The sequence below is a fragment of the Paramormyrops kingsleyae genome, chromosome 12, assembly GCF_048594095.1.
Source record: "Paramormyrops kingsleyae isolate MSU_618 chromosome 12, PKINGS_0.4, whole genome shotgun sequence".
Taxonomy (NCBI): Eukaryota; Metazoa; Chordata; class Actinopteri; order Osteoglossiformes; family Mormyridae; genus Paramormyrops; species Paramormyrops kingsleyae.
This window is the reverse complement of record NC_132808.1, coordinates 1699355-1715792: the sequence shown is the minus strand read 5'-3', so window position 1 is coordinate 1715792 and position 16438 is coordinate 1699355. Positions and strand designations below refer to the sequence as shown.

Here is a 16438-nt window from a genome sequence, read left to right as displayed (position 1 = left end):
GACAAGATGGTTTTCCAGGATTAGTAATTGCAATGTTCTTCTGTCCATTGCTCCTGTAGTTTTTACCATGTATTGGATCCAGACAAGGAATAGTTTTGATTGTGACTAATTGGGTACAGCATTAGCCTTAAGCAAGGCCACTGATTGGGCTTTGGATGCAGCTGGTGGCTTTGAACAGAATCTTTATAGTGACTGGTGTCCTATCAAAACATCTCCAACGAGAAGATATGGACATCGGCACAGCTGTAGAACTGGTGTGTGACTGAGAATTGGAGCTCTCAGCTACGGACTGAGGGGGTGTTTGAGGAAATATGGAAGGAAGCCAACACTATAGCCTGAAAGATCAATGTTCAGTGGGAGGTGAAGAGGAGTAGGAAGGTATTAAGGAATCAGACCAAGGTTACTCACAAAGATAAACTTAGAAGAGTTAATTTTTTAGTAATTAACTTCAGCATACAGAGCATTACAGACATGTTCAGTCATGACACTTTGCAGCTTCTGAGATGGACAGACTGCTTCACAAACCCCAGAAGGGAGAAAATACCCCAACCCCTTCAGATGTGTGGGTATTACAGGGGGGTGTGTCCACCACCCAAGCAAGGGGCTGTTCACTCATAAATAGCAATGGGAACAAAGTTCTTGCATGTCTTGTGGAAAACCTTCTGCAAGCCTACCCTGACTTAGGCTCACAATACCAGCCTATTACAGTATTACTCTGCCAGTCACCTCTTGTAGTGATAAACAGTCCTTTTCAGCACTAAAGTTTGTCAAGAACCGACATGGGATTTTCACCCAGAGAACCGCCGCTCACGGGATGTTTTTTTCTTTTTTGACCCATTTTCTGCCCATTCGACCCAATTGATGGTTATGCATGAAAATCCCAGTAGATCAGCAATTTCTGAAATACTGAAACCAGCACATCTGGCACCAGCAAAAATGCAACATTCAAAGTCACATAAATCACCTTTCTTTCCCATTCTGGTGTTTGATGTGAACTTTTTCAGTGATACTGAAGCTCCAGACCTGTATCAGCATGATTTTCTACTGACATATGATTGGTTGACTATAAAGTGCCCAGTGAGTGTATGTTGCCTATGAAACTGCACAAAAAAAAAGGTGCATGACGCCCCTGCATGGAGGGAACCAGCGCAAACACGGGGAGAACATGCCAACAGCACACATGGGAACTTATACACAGACTTACTGATGGATGAAACCATGATGACCAGGAATGTAACTCCAGTGATTCTTGTTACGTAGGAAAGGAGTTTCCCTAATTTTTCACTGTCTTCTGAATATTTTATCCAAACCAACATGTTGACAACTGAAACAAGAAGAGAACTGTTAACAAACATAAAATTCATTTCAGACAAAGAATACAAAACAAATGTGTTGAGTGTCCTGTATTTTAGGCGCTGCTCTGCACAGCCCTGTCACATGGGGGATAAGGGGTTAAATCCCATGTCAGACACTGTGGTAAAAAAAACTTAATTTGAACATATAAATAGGATAACAAAAGGTAACCCAGGGTGCTGGGGGCAGGGGGGCTTTAATGCACAGGCTTAACCAGGGACCTCAGCTGAAAAAGGATCAGCTCCCCCCCACTAACCCAGAGAAATACAACTTTAATGACAACAGTAATGGGCAGGATCACAGGGGGCCTGGAGTCTCTCCCAAGCAGCACAGGGCAGAGGTACAGCTTGGATGGGAGGCCATACACACACAGTCACATGCTATGGGCAACTTACAGACAAGACTGAGGGAGACTGTGGGCTGCTGGAGGAAACTGGAGTAGCTGGTGGAGACTCACATGACATGATGAGCACATGCAGACTGTACACAGAAACAGAGGAGGGGGACTCAAATGCACATAACATGCAGAGCACAAGCAGACTGTACACAGGCACAGAGGGGGGGACTCAAACCCACATAACATGGGGACCACAAGCAGACTGTACACAGGCACAGAGGAGGGGGACTCAAACCCACATAACATGGGGAGCACAAGCAGACTGTACACAGGCACAGAGGATGGGGACTCAAACCCACATGACATGAGGAGCACATGCAGACAGCACACAGACACAGTGGAGGGGGACTTAAACCCACATGACATGGGGAGCACATGCAGACTGTACACAGACACAGAGGAGGGGGGGTTCAAACTAGCAGCCTCAAGGTGTCAGGCAGCAGTGCTGACCTCTGAGCCACTGTGCTACCACATGGATACAGATTAACAGCGAACGAAACAGATACTTCATTAAAAAAAAAATTAATTATGTAAATCATCACACATTTCTTTGTTTAAATACAAAGCAGAAAATTAATCTCTATGCATATTCCAATATTCGAGAAATCCATTTATAAACATACTCACTTCGGAATATAAGAAAAAAGATGAACATAATTATGATTCCACCAAACATTCCTCCAAATTTTGCTTTCTCAGCTGGAGATGGGGAATATTTCACGAAGATCTCAATGAAAGAACCTGAAATGAGGTAAGAATAGTTAGTCAACAAGTAAGTAATATTAGACACAAGAAAAAACAAATGCATTCAGTGGTTCATTTGTCTATCAGATGCTTTTGTCTAATGTAACGTGTAAGTAAGGATCAGAGAGCAGAATCAGCCTGTGGTTAAATTCTAATCCATTGATTCACACAGGTTAGGAAGCAGATTAATAAGGTCATGAAAAGTCGGTGAGGGTGTTTTGCTGGGAGAAATTATTCACCCTAAATCATGCTTCCAAACAGCTATAAAACCACAAGCATACAGTAGGTGAACCAAATGAGCCAAACAGCCTGTATGATCCCATCCAGGGGGCAAATAAGTGTGACCCCAATGAGCACATATGAAGGCAGAGCAATGGGGTGCAGTCAGGCCTTCTGTGAAATTCCAGGGCATGAGGGACACACAGGGATCAGGAGCTGGGCCCCCATTGGAAGGTGAGAGACCAAAACAAGTAACATTCACATCAGGGACACATTACTGTTACAATGAACCGAACTCCACCTACACATGTTATACAGGTATGTATGAGGAGGGGTAGGATTAGGATATCCATCCGCCCACACATTTTATACGTTAGTGTATGAGGAGGGGTAGGTTCAGGATATCCATCCGCACCATACATGTTATACGTTAGTGTATGAGGAGGGGTAGGATCAGGATATCCATCTGCACCATAAATGTTATACGTTAGTGTATGAGGAGGGGTAGGATCAGGATATCCATCTGCACCATAAATGTTATACGTTAGTGTATGAGGAGGGGTAGGATTAGGATATCCATCCGCACCATACATGTTATATGTTAGTGTATAAGGAGGGGTAGGATTAGGATATCCATCCACACCGAGTTCCAAGTTCTGCATGAGTTCTCCCAGCCAATCATAATCATTTTCATCCTTGCTGTTGGACTCATAGACAGTGTGGCACATTTGTGAGAAATTGAACAGAAATGAGTTGAGGAGGAGAAACTTAAACAAGCACATTTGTGTTCCGCTGTAGCCTATGTAAATATTTTGTATTCCATAGAGACGAAATTGAGCAAAACCAAGTGATTTATTGGCAGCGTGGACTATTGATGATAACACTCCTGATTGAGAGTTTGCTGTGTGCATTTGGCTGCTGCATCTCAACGGTGTTTTTGTTTATTTGTTGGTCTTGTTGCTTATTTTCTTAACTTGGCCGTATGATAACACCTATAACACATCTGCTCTTTACCTGCACAAGCCCTCTTCTTTTGCTCCTGCTGTGTTTCTGTATCTGTGCCCAGTGAGTTTTTCCCTCTTGCTTCATTGCTGTCTCTCTGTTTTAAGTTTTGCGTGGGTATGTTGTGTATATGTGTATGTCTACAACTTATTAGTTTCAATATCCGGATTTGTTATGTTTGTTTGTGTCCTTAGACCATCTTAATGCTTTGTGTGTCACCCTTATAAATGTGCCTCACAGGTTATTGCCTATTCTATCCTTCTCACTTAAACCATTATATAGATATGAATAAAGATATATGTATAGTTACCCATGCATACTCTCATGGTTCTCAGAGAAATTAGGAAACTTAAATAAGGTAACTAAGTATCTTAGTGAGTCTCCTAACTACTATAAGAAGCCTTTTATTTGTCTGACAACCCCCTGCATTCTCTATATTCCTTCTTACCTGATCCCACAATTGGTCAGCTGGCCATTTTCTTTGTCCTCTACTTTTTATATTAAATGAATGAATCGATATGTGTATTGTTAAACCTGGATAGCAGATCATTGTAATAAGCCAAGCCAACCACAAATTGTCATTTACATGTTAATGTAAATATTTAAATGAGACTGTGATTACAGTGAAGTAACAGGTACGCTTAACTAGGGTTAAGATGTGCTGTTCAGATGGGAGTTTGGGATGTAACTTATGTAAAACTGTAAAATCTGGTGATGTGCAACAATACCTGTAGTGTTTTGGAGTAAGCCCTGGTGTCACTAGACTGAATATTGAGTTATGGTGGAATGCCCCAGTGGTGGAACAACTGCACACCAGGCCCCGGGGCAAAACACCAATCGGGCCCCCCCCCTGCGCACACCCACACATACACACACACACACACGCGCAAAAGTATATGTGGCGGCACTGAAACAAGTTTTAAAGTGTGGGTGCAAGAACACAAAAACCTTAACGAAAGAATTTGACTGACCCTCACAAAAACTGTAAAGTTTTAGTGGCTAAATTGCGTTTTCTATGCCTTTTCAGACAGGAGGGGATTTGTTTGGCTATGCCTAGAAAACAACGTTGTTACCAGTGTGGAGACCATCAGAGTTTTAACAAGGACAAAAATTCCACCATCAGCTCCCTGCCCATCTCATTCAATTCTGTTGCAAAAATTACAGTGTATTGTATAAGTGAATAGGGTATACAGTAGGTTAATTAGTGTGCACGCACCGTCTTTCTCATTCTCATAATGCGTTCATGCGTCCGGGTATAGCCCATTCAAATGTCATGTAGCCTAACTTTTTATATGAGGACGTTAGGCAGCCTTTAGATCCTACCCATCATGCACTACAGTTTTTTGAAATTTGAAATACAAAAGGAACAGCTTAGTTTGACTTCAAGTTTGTTATCTTAAGTTTCGTTGAAGGGATTTTACAGATTTTTTTTTTTTAAAGAATTAAAAATTACGCCATACACCCACCATAATAAGGATGTATACCAAAAATGACAGCTATATAAAATTGCAAGTCACAGTCAAAACATGTTATTCTAGCTGTCAAAAGCTCTGGAAAAATTATGGCGGTGTAACTTTGTGTGTATTTATAATGCGGAAGGGGCCTCTTATGGCTGGGTGGAGGGCCCCCTACGATCCAGGGGAGGTCTCTGGGCCCAGGGGTGGTCATCCCGCCCTTAGCTCTGCCCCTGCAATGTCCTGTGATTGGTTATTCCTTGTTCTACCACTACGGCTTGTGGGTGTTCAATAAAAAAGACACAACAAAGTCTCTAGCTGCATGCAAACTATGTCTCTGCATGTTTGCAGGGAATAGAACACAACAATACCCACCCATACTATGTACTGATGGGAGTCATCAACTTGCATGGTGTAAGAGATAATTAATGTAGATTGTATGAGGTGTGACCCTCTAGGTTGGTCTGGCATGTTTGGTGCCAAACTGACAGGAAAATGCTCCTGAATTCAAATCTGGTCAGTTACTGTTGTGAAATTGTATGTATCTAAAGTTATACATTTTTAATGAAAATCACCTGTAAAGTGGTGTCATTACAGTCAAAAATCCCAATATGACTGCTACAGACACCCCTTGAAAGCCAACCAATAGATGGCCTAGACTATTGGTCCAGGTGTTGAGTTCCTGATCATCAATATTCATGGACTTCAGACCATAAAACCCAGCACCTCAGACTCAGAGGGGTGATGCCCTCCAGTGAAGCTTGCCCGTAAAGCATGCCTTGAAGACTGCTGCACAGAAGAAAGCTCCAACTCCAAGAGAAAGCCTTTCACCTTAAAGCTTCACCAAGGGTAGAAAACCAATGGGGCTGCACACAAAGAACCGCTCCAGACGCCGTACCTTCTTGGGTGCCATCACTTCCTCAGCTCATCACCTCTGCAACCAAGTAATCCAACTTCCATTCATTTTAACAATCTAATTTGTGATAGTCAATCTGTTTTATAACTTTGAGGGTGTGTTTTCAAAATCATGTGCTTGCTTTGCAGAAGAGTATTTCCCCTTTAAGGTTACTCATTTAAATCTGGTCACTGCATTTCCATATTTCATTATGTTTTGCTTTATTCTGTGATGTGTTTTATGTTACATGTAATGTCTGTCGTATGTTAGTGTAGTGTTAGAAATAAATGTGTGACTTTTATACAACGCACATCTACGTGAGTGCTGACAATTAAATCATTGCCCCTATGTAGGAATTATTAGCTCAAATAAATTTTAATATTCTCCACCAATATGTTTGAATTAATTAAAGTTTAATTAATTCTTATTTAATGCTGATTATTAATCAATTGTTATGCCGAATGGTCGGCTCCTCCAAACTCGATTGCTGTATCCCTGTGAGTCTGTTAATGTGAGACTTAAATGGGATTCACTAATTACCAGTATCGCTTAGTAACCTGGGTTACAAGGCTCGTCCAGCGAGCTGCATCACCAGGTAATGTAAACGATTGGTAGCGAAGCTCCCCTCACGGCCGATGAGAGAGAGTCTCGCGATGTTTCAGGCGAGTTTGAGGTTCAGAGCGTGTAGCAAGATCGCACAGAGGCAGGAACTTAGTGTGGGGGGGGGGGGAGGGTCTTGGCAGTTGATGGCAGAGCTGCTGAGCTGATGGCACTCAGGAAGGCGCGGCGTTTGGAGCAGTGGAGTGGAGTCCCTTTAGATTCTCTCTCCTGGTGAAGCTTTGTCTTGGGTGCTGTTCTCTGTTCAGCTGGGCCTTCACCGGAGGGCTTCTTGTGGGCTTCTCTCCTCCCGGGCTGATGTTCTCCTTCGGGCTGGCGGTTATTCTCTGCGCCGGCTGGCGGTTGTTCTGCTCCCCTTTGTTCTGAGGTGCTAGATTTTTATGGTCTAAAGTTCATGAATAGGGATGACCAGGAATTCGACTCCTGGCCCAATGGCTGGCCATCCATTTGGCGGGCTTTCGGAAGGGGGTCTGTATCAGTCCTTTTGGGATTTATGGCCCGACTGATTCTACCTTTACTGATGATTTTCATTAAGCTGTTATAACTTTTGATACATCCACTTTTATGGCAATCACTGACTACAGCCCCTACACCTTAAAGCATGTTCTTCTATAATCAGTTCTCCAGTTGCATCACTGATAAACACGTCTCCCTTCCAGCTCTGTCTCTTCTTCTCTCAAAGCTGCTGCAGTTACTCCTATCCTCAAGAAACCTGAGTTTGACAGTTATCTCTCTCAGGCTATAAACCTCAAGTCTTCCTTTTCTGGCTAAACTGAAGGAATGAGTTGTAGCCACACAGATACATGCCTTTCTCAATGGTCACACTATACCAGCCATTCCAGTCCCTGATCCCTAATCTACATCCTCCCCTTTGGTCAGATCATTTGCAGATATGGCCTTAATTTTCATTGCTATGCTGATGATATTCAGTTATATCTCAGTACACACTCCTTCATTGAATTCCCTCCCAATACTGATTGCAATGCAGATTTAAAGCTTAGGATGTAGGATAACTTAAACTTAACGCAGACAAAACTGAAGTCTTACTGGTCTGTCCAAAATCATTAGTATCTAAATCCTCCAGTTTCTCTGTTTGTTTTGATGGTGTCCCTGTAAAACCTGCTACAGTTATCAGAAATCTTGCTGTACTATTTGATTCCACAGTTAACTTTGATCTTCATATAAATTTCCTCTCCAAAACTGCATTCTTTCACCTCCATTGCTTGTCTGCGCCCATTTCTGTCCAGTACTGATGCCCAAACTCTGGTTCATGCTTTTATTATGTCATGTACTGATTACTGCAGCCCCCTTTTCATTGGTCTCCCTGCAGAATCTATACAAAAGCTTCAGTATATTCAGAACTCAGCAGCTTGAGTTCTCACTCACACCAAATGCTCTGCTCACATCACAGCCATCCTCTCTCAGCTACACTGGTTACCGCTTCAGTCTCACATCAAATTCAAAATATTGCTTCTCACTTATAAAGCTCAGCATAACCTCACTCCTCACTACCTCAGTGAACTACTGACTCCCTGCTCACCCTCTCGCTCTCTCAGATCCTCTAATAATCTCCTCACTGTTCCACACACCAGACTTTCCACCATTCAAATCTGAATTAAAGACATTTCTTTTCCTTGAACATTTCTCTTCTATCTCTCCCTCCTTTACTGATTACTGATCTCTCTTTCTTATTTTTTTTGTGTAAAGCGACCTTGGGAATATGAAATGCGCTATATAAATGTAATTATATGTATAAATGTAACTAAAAATGCGTTATTTATCATTATAATTCATGGCAACACCACCGACTTATATGACATAAGGATTTAGCTTATTTTCAGCTTCTTTTTTGTTTAATAAATACTGTAACATTCATTACAAAAATATCAAACATGTTTTTTCCAATAATCATGCAGAACTAATTTTAAATAATCCCCATTTCTTAGCTATATAAATCCACCCCCTTTCTGACAGCCGGGCATTGGAGCAGTTCAGGTTAAGCAGCTGTCTAAAGGTAAACAAGCCAAGCTTCTCCCAGGACTTGGGCTGGGAAACTTCAGATTACAGGTTCTTGTCTTACCCACCATGCTAAGGACTGTCCCTCTTAACTGGGTTACTGCATGGGGGAATAAGCTCAGATTTAAAGGAATTTTCCAACATGAGGTGCTGTCAGTGACAAGGTGAAAAATAAGCAGTTTCTTCTGAAACACTGAAGTATGTTTGGCATCTTCAAAAATGCACCACAGTGTGTTTAATATTTCACCAGAAGCTGTGGCGTTATCCTGTTTTGCTTTAATGTTTCATATCTGTTAATTACACTTAAACTTACCTGTAAGGACACCAACCATAATGATGGGAAATGCAGCTTTCAGAATGTTGAGGATAACTTTCCAAAATGTAACTGCATAATGAAAACAAGTAATTTTTTTTATAAAATAAAAATGGGATTTATAATTATATGTTAAATTCAACCCATCATACATCATGCCAGCTATCCCTAATTATAGGAAAATTATTTAACAATGTCAGACCATTAATACCCATTCATTCCTTAAGGACCAATTAAACTAAGATTCATCATATCTGATCATGAGCTGTTTTGCCTGTTTGTATTGGGACCTGAGGGTTTTCATCTCCTGTATGATACTAGGGTTCTTCACTGCTCTTTGGTTCTTTACATATGTTCCTTTGGAAGCTCTTGGCTGCTCCTCTCCAAACCACTCCGACACAATGCTGACAATGATCCCTGTCTTTATCTACAGTTTTTTTCCCAAACAGTGACAACCCCCTTTAATATGAAGTGTAGGAAACAGGATAGGAAACATGGAAATATGTAAACATACCTGTGAATGATTTCTGATACGGAGCCATATAAAACAACAGCAGGATATACAGCAGACTGATGGCAGTACAAGTAACAGCCTCTTCTGTGGATCCTGGGAAACAGTTAACAGTAAGTTTTATTTATTTAGCAGAGGCAAGCAGGGTCAGAAAATGCCTGGAGTAATTAGGGGTTAAGGTCCTTGCTCTGTCAAGTCTGAGATTTGAACCAGCGACCCACCAAATGCAAGCAAAACATGCCAACCCACTGAGCCACTCGCCCTCGGGGCATCATTGATAAGGATCTCTTACAGGATTTAAGTGGGCAGCCATAGAATTGTTCCTCAGTTCTGAATGCAGCACTGATCCCTGTTTTTCCTGTTTAAAGTTCTTAGCTTCTTATAACTTCCTTCCTTCTACTCTGCTGAACTTTACATTGGATTTCTTGTTACCTGTCACTTCATTACTGTCAGCTAACATCTAAAATTCTAGTCACCAGGGGGCGCTTTACATGTGTCTCCACCTTTTCCCAAATTGCAAGCCCATATGGGTGACACACAAGTACAAAATGGGTGGCCCATATCTGCCCTATTTTAATGTACACTCATTTGGGCATTCAGCTGCTGTGTTTTACTTACCCACCATAATAAGAAAGACTCAGACCAACATAGCCTTTTCTCCTTTTATGTAAGTTTTATTTGTTCAGCTCTTGGTAACCGAAGAACTGTGCTTATATAACCTGAAGAACGTTGAAAAACGCTCATTATAAATGTATTTGTTTAAGCATGAATAAGGTTTCTTCATTCAGGATAAAAAAGAACCAGTCAAGCTCAACTGAAAATCACTTGTAGTATGTTGTGTGAAATGTATGAAACCAATAACCAAACACAGATTATGAAGCTAGACTGTGTTAGACTGCATAATATAATTATTTAGTAGGGCTGAAAAAAGGTGATCGCTATCTTAATGACTGAAAGAGTGTGTTTCTGCTAAAGCAGATATAATGGGGGGTGGCCTCATTGCCTTTAGACCACAACTTGTGATAGAAGAACAAATCAAATCACTTTACTCATTCAATATTAAGATTTTCATTAAGCTTAATTTTTAGAAACCCACCACGATCGAGAATGGTATGGCACTGATATTTGTCTTTAGCACATTTCATTATTTGTTATACTGGGTTGGTTTATGTTAATTGGTCTGAGCAAAGTAGTTTTTCTTATATATGTGTGTTCCCAAAGAAATCTTAATTGTCAGAATGATCTTTCTAGACAGACCAGGCTTAGAAAAGAAACAAAATGATTGGTTTTCCATAGCATTTTTCTCTCAGCCAATGCCTTTTTTGGTTAAGCCATAGAAAATAAACCATCCCGCCTGATCCCTGGCTGGCATACAAGAACCATTTTGGTGGCTTTTGTTCTCTTGCCTTGCTCTTGCCACTATAAGAGTTAATAAACATTAACACTGTAAAGTGTTAAAGGTAACACTGAATGGTGTGGACACATATAGACACCATGCAGTGTTAATTTAACACTGGCACATTTGCTGTGTACACAGTCTCACAGTGTCAATAAAATAATCTTTTAGGAAATACATATCAAACTATAAATAACTATGAGTTAATTTAAGAAGGATACTTATTCACCTTAAAAGTGAATGACCACAGTATAGATTACAAATACTAAGTATCAGCCTCAAATTACAGTCTCTAATTTATATAATTAATCCCCAGCAGGTTGCTGTTTATGCTGCTACTATTTATTTCTTACTGCCTGCACAACAAAAACAATAAAATCTGTCTCTTTGTAAAGCTTCTTTAAACCATATTCAATGGGCTCACCTTCAGTTACACCCCACAGGATGAAGGTTGTGGAAACCATGATCTGTGGAACTGTAACATGTGAACAGTGACTCAACAGAGTTTGTCTGCTTTCATCTATGGACAGAAAGTAGAACGAAATTTAACTACATGCTGTTTAAAATTATTTTCATACAAAGTTTAATGTTCTACAGCCATCCTCAGATGGTCATTCTGCTGCATGCTCACCTGCAGACACCCAGGACAGACTGTCAGTCTCACCAGATGCAGCTTCTGCTTTATTTTAGTATAATTTCAGTGAGGACATCAGCTTTGGTTCATTGTTTTGGTATGCAGGGGTTTATAGTAATAAAACTTTCTGAAATTACTCATATTCACACATATGTGTTTGTTACTAGACACAGGATCAAAGTGTGTTAATTACATCACAGTTAAGCCCTGCAATGGACAGGCACCCTGTGTAGATACAGTCCTGCCTGATGCCCCATGTCTGCTGAGATGCCCTTTACAGGATAAGTGGCTGCAAACATGGATCCACTGATGTCATTAAGAACATAAGAAATTAAAATTACTAGAAATGACAGAGCAGATGCTACACTTACCTCCCCTTGTTAAATGCCTGACAGATAAAGCACCAGTAAGTAGGACTACAGGTGTGACAGCGATGCACAGCCCCAGAATCAGCCAATGCAGGGATGAATAACCTAAAATATTCAGAATTACATTTCATTAGTCATTTTCTAAAATAGGCAGTTTGTCATGCTGCAGCATAATCAACACGTCCACACCATTTAGTCTCACAAAGTGAAGCAGAAATTTATGAACAAATCTTTGTCTATAAGTGTGTAAGTCCTAATTGTCTCTAGTCTGAAAACACATAGATTTCAGCCTCGCATTCATTGTGATAGCATCGTGTATGTTTACACTAACTGAATACATATATTTAGACAGTAAAAGTAGATTTAGACAATGATAGACAGTTACAGTAATTATTATTATATATACATTTAAAAATAAAGATTTCTTATTAATTATTTTAATATTAATAATAAACCATTAATACATTTAATTATAATAATATTGTCATGCCCAGTGGGACGGAACAGAGACAAAGGCGCAGACGTCAGGGTATCGGGGAATACGGGGTTTAATTACAGGTAAGGCAGGCAAAACGCAAACGGACAATACAATGACCGGACTGGGGAAACAAACTGAAACGCGGACGAAATACAAAGGACTAATGACAACAACCAGAAACAGCTGATCACACGGGGATTCCACACGGGGTTAATGAGGGACACGGAAGGAGCGGACGATCGGGGCAGGACACATTATTTGGATACATTTATTTTCTTACTTTACAAATTACTGTTTTGATAAATGTGCTTAGATGTGTTTATTGCAGTATATGCTTTTCTTGTTTTGTCCGGTTCATTTTGTGTTTAAATGCTAAAAAAAAACATATTTCGGTGTAATTTTTTTGGGGCCGGGAACCAATTAATTGGTTTTCCATTATTTCTTTTGGGGAGAAGTCGATCAGAACTCGAACTTTTTTGGATTCGATCCGGAGTTTTGAATGGATTGATTTCGAGTTCTGAGGTACCACTGTATAAGATTTTTCATATTCCCATATATGATTTGGATATATTTACACAACGTGTTGCAAAGGGCTTTTTAACTGTATTTCCCAGTCACATGATGTAATGTACAGTTAATAAAAATTACTGCATTTTCTCTCAGTCACACTCTCATGGTCTCTGTAGCTCCTCAGTGAATGTTAATAATAAAACCATAATTACACATTACACTGCACCACTCTAATAAAATACTTGTTATGATAGAGCTGAAAACTGCACTAAAGCTGAAGCCTGAAATAAATATTAATTCATTCATTTAATGCATTTTGTGTCTTTAAAACTGAACTAAATTTCACTATTTCTGCTGTTACACTGAGCAGATTAAACCCTATGGTATGTGCAACATAGTTTTGGTCAGTCTGCTGCAGAACAACTGAGACTTGAAAATGTGATTTAATCACCCAAAACTATGTTGAGATTCCTGTTAAAACCAGTCCTTCTAGTGACTCACCCAGTGCTGCTATCCTAGCAGTTGTATTGGCAGAATCAGTATCTGAGTGGACTTCACACCTGAACTCTCCTTTGTCTTCAGTCCTGACTTTCCTCAGTTTCATTGAGAAGTTTCCTTTGGGAATTTTCTCAGTGAAGAATTCAGCTCTTCCAGAGTATCTCCCATCCTGTGACTCTGGTCTGTTCTCTCCATCATCATACAGAAGCACCAAGATGCCCCCATCGTCTGTCTTTCTCCATTCCACCTGAAGTTCTGTCATATTAACATGGGTGTCCACAGAGCAGCTGAGAGTAACATCCTCTCCAGCATGTGCATAGACAGGCTCATCTGCACCCGTCACCACCAGTCGCTCTGGAGTAAGAACAAGAATATTCACACAACCTGGCAACCTGACATCTCTGTGTTTTCCCCTCCTATTTAAAGGGGAAACATATATTTGGGGTTATTTTCATTTCAACAAACTTTTAATATTTTGACACTTTGGACATGTATGACCCATGAGAAGAATCCAGCACCACACTAAGCTTGTAGGAGTTTTGCTTACACAAAAATGTTCTGAGAACAGAATGAAAAGTGACGCTTTCCAATGTGGAAGCAGAGTATGGGGACTTGGGTGTGGACTCCCCCAGTGGCGTAGCGGACGGGCCCGCAGGGCACGCACTGCGGGGGGGCCCCGCGTTGTGGGGGGCCCCTAAAAAATTGACTCGAATAAATAATTAAAGCGTTTTTATAACGTGAATGTATAGGACTTTTATTTTGGTAGTAATTGCAGCCTACCGTGTTTGGCGATTATGAATATCGCAAAATGAGTAAAAGAAAATATGTCAGCGGAGCTCAAAAACGGACTAACCAACACTGAAAAGAGCAATTCAATGCAAAACTACCGAAAATTTCATCCATATTTCTTCCAAATCAGCGGGAAGGAGCTGCAAGAGCGAGCACGGGTAACGTTACTCAGGAGTTTGCTAGTAGTGTCATCACGGACATTACTGCTTCTAAGGTGGGCGCGGGCGCGGCTGTGGTGAATGATACGCCAGACACGGACTCAGATGCTAAAAGCAGATCTCACGGTCCAGACGATGACTGTCACAGCACTGAAAATATTACAGAGGAGGCGACAGCAAGAAGTACACGGTATCCAACAGACAGAGCAAACTTTCCCGTTGATTTAACCGATGCCAGTGTGAAGAGGGCCATACTTAACATGGGACCATGTAAACCAGAAGGACCCTATCCCCGAGACAAAAATGGCAGATGTTTTTCGAAAGATTATTATTTAAAACGTTCTAAAATGGGAACGGTTCCTCGGAAATGGTTGTGTTACTCGCCAAACATTGACCGCGCCTAAATACGAAATAATTACATACTATTAAATTCCACAGTACTAATTCACGATTTTGAATGAAAAGGTGAATCCCCCATCTAATTATGCGGTGAAGGGCCCCACCTCCACTCTTGCGGGTGGGCCAACGCAGTTTGCGCTACGCCACTGGACTCCCCTATTTCATGGGCGGAGATCGCTGAGGTGGTTAAAAAGCTCCTCAGTGGCTGGGCCCCAGGGATGGATGAGATCCGCCGGAGTTCCTTAAAGCTCTGGATGCTGTGGGGCTGTCCTGCTTGACACGCATCTGCAGCAGCGCGTGGACATCGGGGGCAGTGCCTCTGGATTGGCAGACCAGGGTGGTGGTCCCCTTCTTCAAGAAGGAGGACCCGAGGGTGTGTTCCAACTATAGCGGGATCACACTCCTTAGCCTCCCTGGTAAGGTCTATTAGGGGGTTCTAGAGAGGAGGGTCCACCGGATTGTCGAACCTCGGATTCAGGAGGAGCAGTGTGGTTTTCGCCCCAGCCGTGGAACAGTGGACCAGCTCTACACTCTCCGCAGGGTTCTGGAGGGTTCATGGGAGTTTGCCCAACCAGTCTACATGTGTTTTGTAGACTTGGAGAAGGTATTCGACGTGTCCCTCGGGGAGTCCTGTGGGGGGTGCTCCGGGAGTATGGGGTACCAGGCTTCCTTTTAAGGGCTGTTCGGTCCCTGTATGACCGGTGCCAGAGCTTGGTCCGCATGGGCGGCAATAAGTCGGACTTGTTTCCGGTGAGGGTTGGACTGCCCTTTGTCACCGATTCTGTTCATAGTTTTTATGGACAGAATTTCTAGGCGCAGCCAGGGCATCGAGGGTGTCCGGTTTGGTGACCTCAGGATTAGGTCTCTGCTTTTTGCAGATGATGTGGTTCTGTTGGCCTCATCGGACCGTGACCTTCAGCTCTCACTGGGACAGTTCGCAGCCGAGTGTGAAGCGGCTGGGATGAGAATCAGCACCTCCAAATCCAAGACCATGGTCTTCAGCCGGAAAAGGGTGGAATGCTCTCTCCGGGTCGGGGATAGGGTCCTCCCCAAAGTGGAGGAGTTTAAGTACCTCGGGGTCTTGTTCACGAGTGGGGGGACGATGGAACGGGAGATCGACAGGCGGATCGGTGCGGCGTCCGCAGTGATGCGGGCGCTTCATCAGTCTGTCATGGTGAAGAAGGAGCTGAGCCAAAAGGCAAAGCTCTCGATTTACCAGTAGATCTACGTTCCTACCCTCACCTATGACCACGAGCTGTGGATAGTGACCGAAAGAACGAGATCGCAAGTACAAGTGGTCGAAATGAGTTTTCTCCGCAGGGTGGCTGGGCTCTCCCTTAGAGATAGCGGAGGAGCTCGGTCATTCGGGAGGGACTCAGAGTAGAGCCGCTGCTCTTCCGCATGCAGAGGAGCCAGATGAGGTGGCTCAGGCATCTGATTAGGATGCCTCCTGGACGCCTCCCTGGTGAGGTGTTCCGGGCATGTCCCACTCGGGGGAGACCCCGGGGAAGACCCAGGACACGCTGGAGGGACTATGTCTCTCGGCTGGCCTGGGAACGCCTCAGGATTCCCCCAGAGGAGCTGGATGAAGTGGCCGGGGAGAGGGAAGTCTGGGTCTCCCTGCGGAGACTGCTGCCCCCGCGACCTGACCTTGGATAAGCGGGAGAAAATGGATGGATGGATGGT

At 42.4% G+C, this 16438-nt stretch overlaps 1 protein-coding gene across 6 annotated transcripts in view; it reads right to left on the bottom strand.

Annotated features, from left to right (window-relative positions):
- LOC111856222 (uncharacterized) overlaps positions 1–16438 on the bottom strand; it is a 90617-nt gene that overhangs the window by 63980 nt on the left and 10199 nt on the right. For 4 of the 6 annotated variants that reach the window (XM_072718504.1, XM_072718500.1, XM_072718503.1 and 1 more), the window contains 7 exons: positions 13410–13760; positions 11924–12025; positions 11343–11438; positions 9526–9618; positions 9012–9083; positions 2378–2491; positions 1205–1324 (listed from right to left, as the gene is read on the bottom strand). In XM_072718504.1, coding sequence (XP_072574605.1) covers positions 1205–1324; positions 2378–2491; positions 9012–9083; positions 9526–9618; positions 11343–11438; positions 11924–12025; positions 13410–13760 — 948 coding nt within the window. The remainder of the gene's footprint in view (positions 1–1204; positions 1325–2377; positions 2492–9011; positions 9084–9525; positions 9619–11342; positions 11439–11923; positions 12026–13409; positions 13761–16438) is intronic. The other 2 variants (XM_072718501.1, XM_072718502.1) reach the window with 2 other exon arrangements.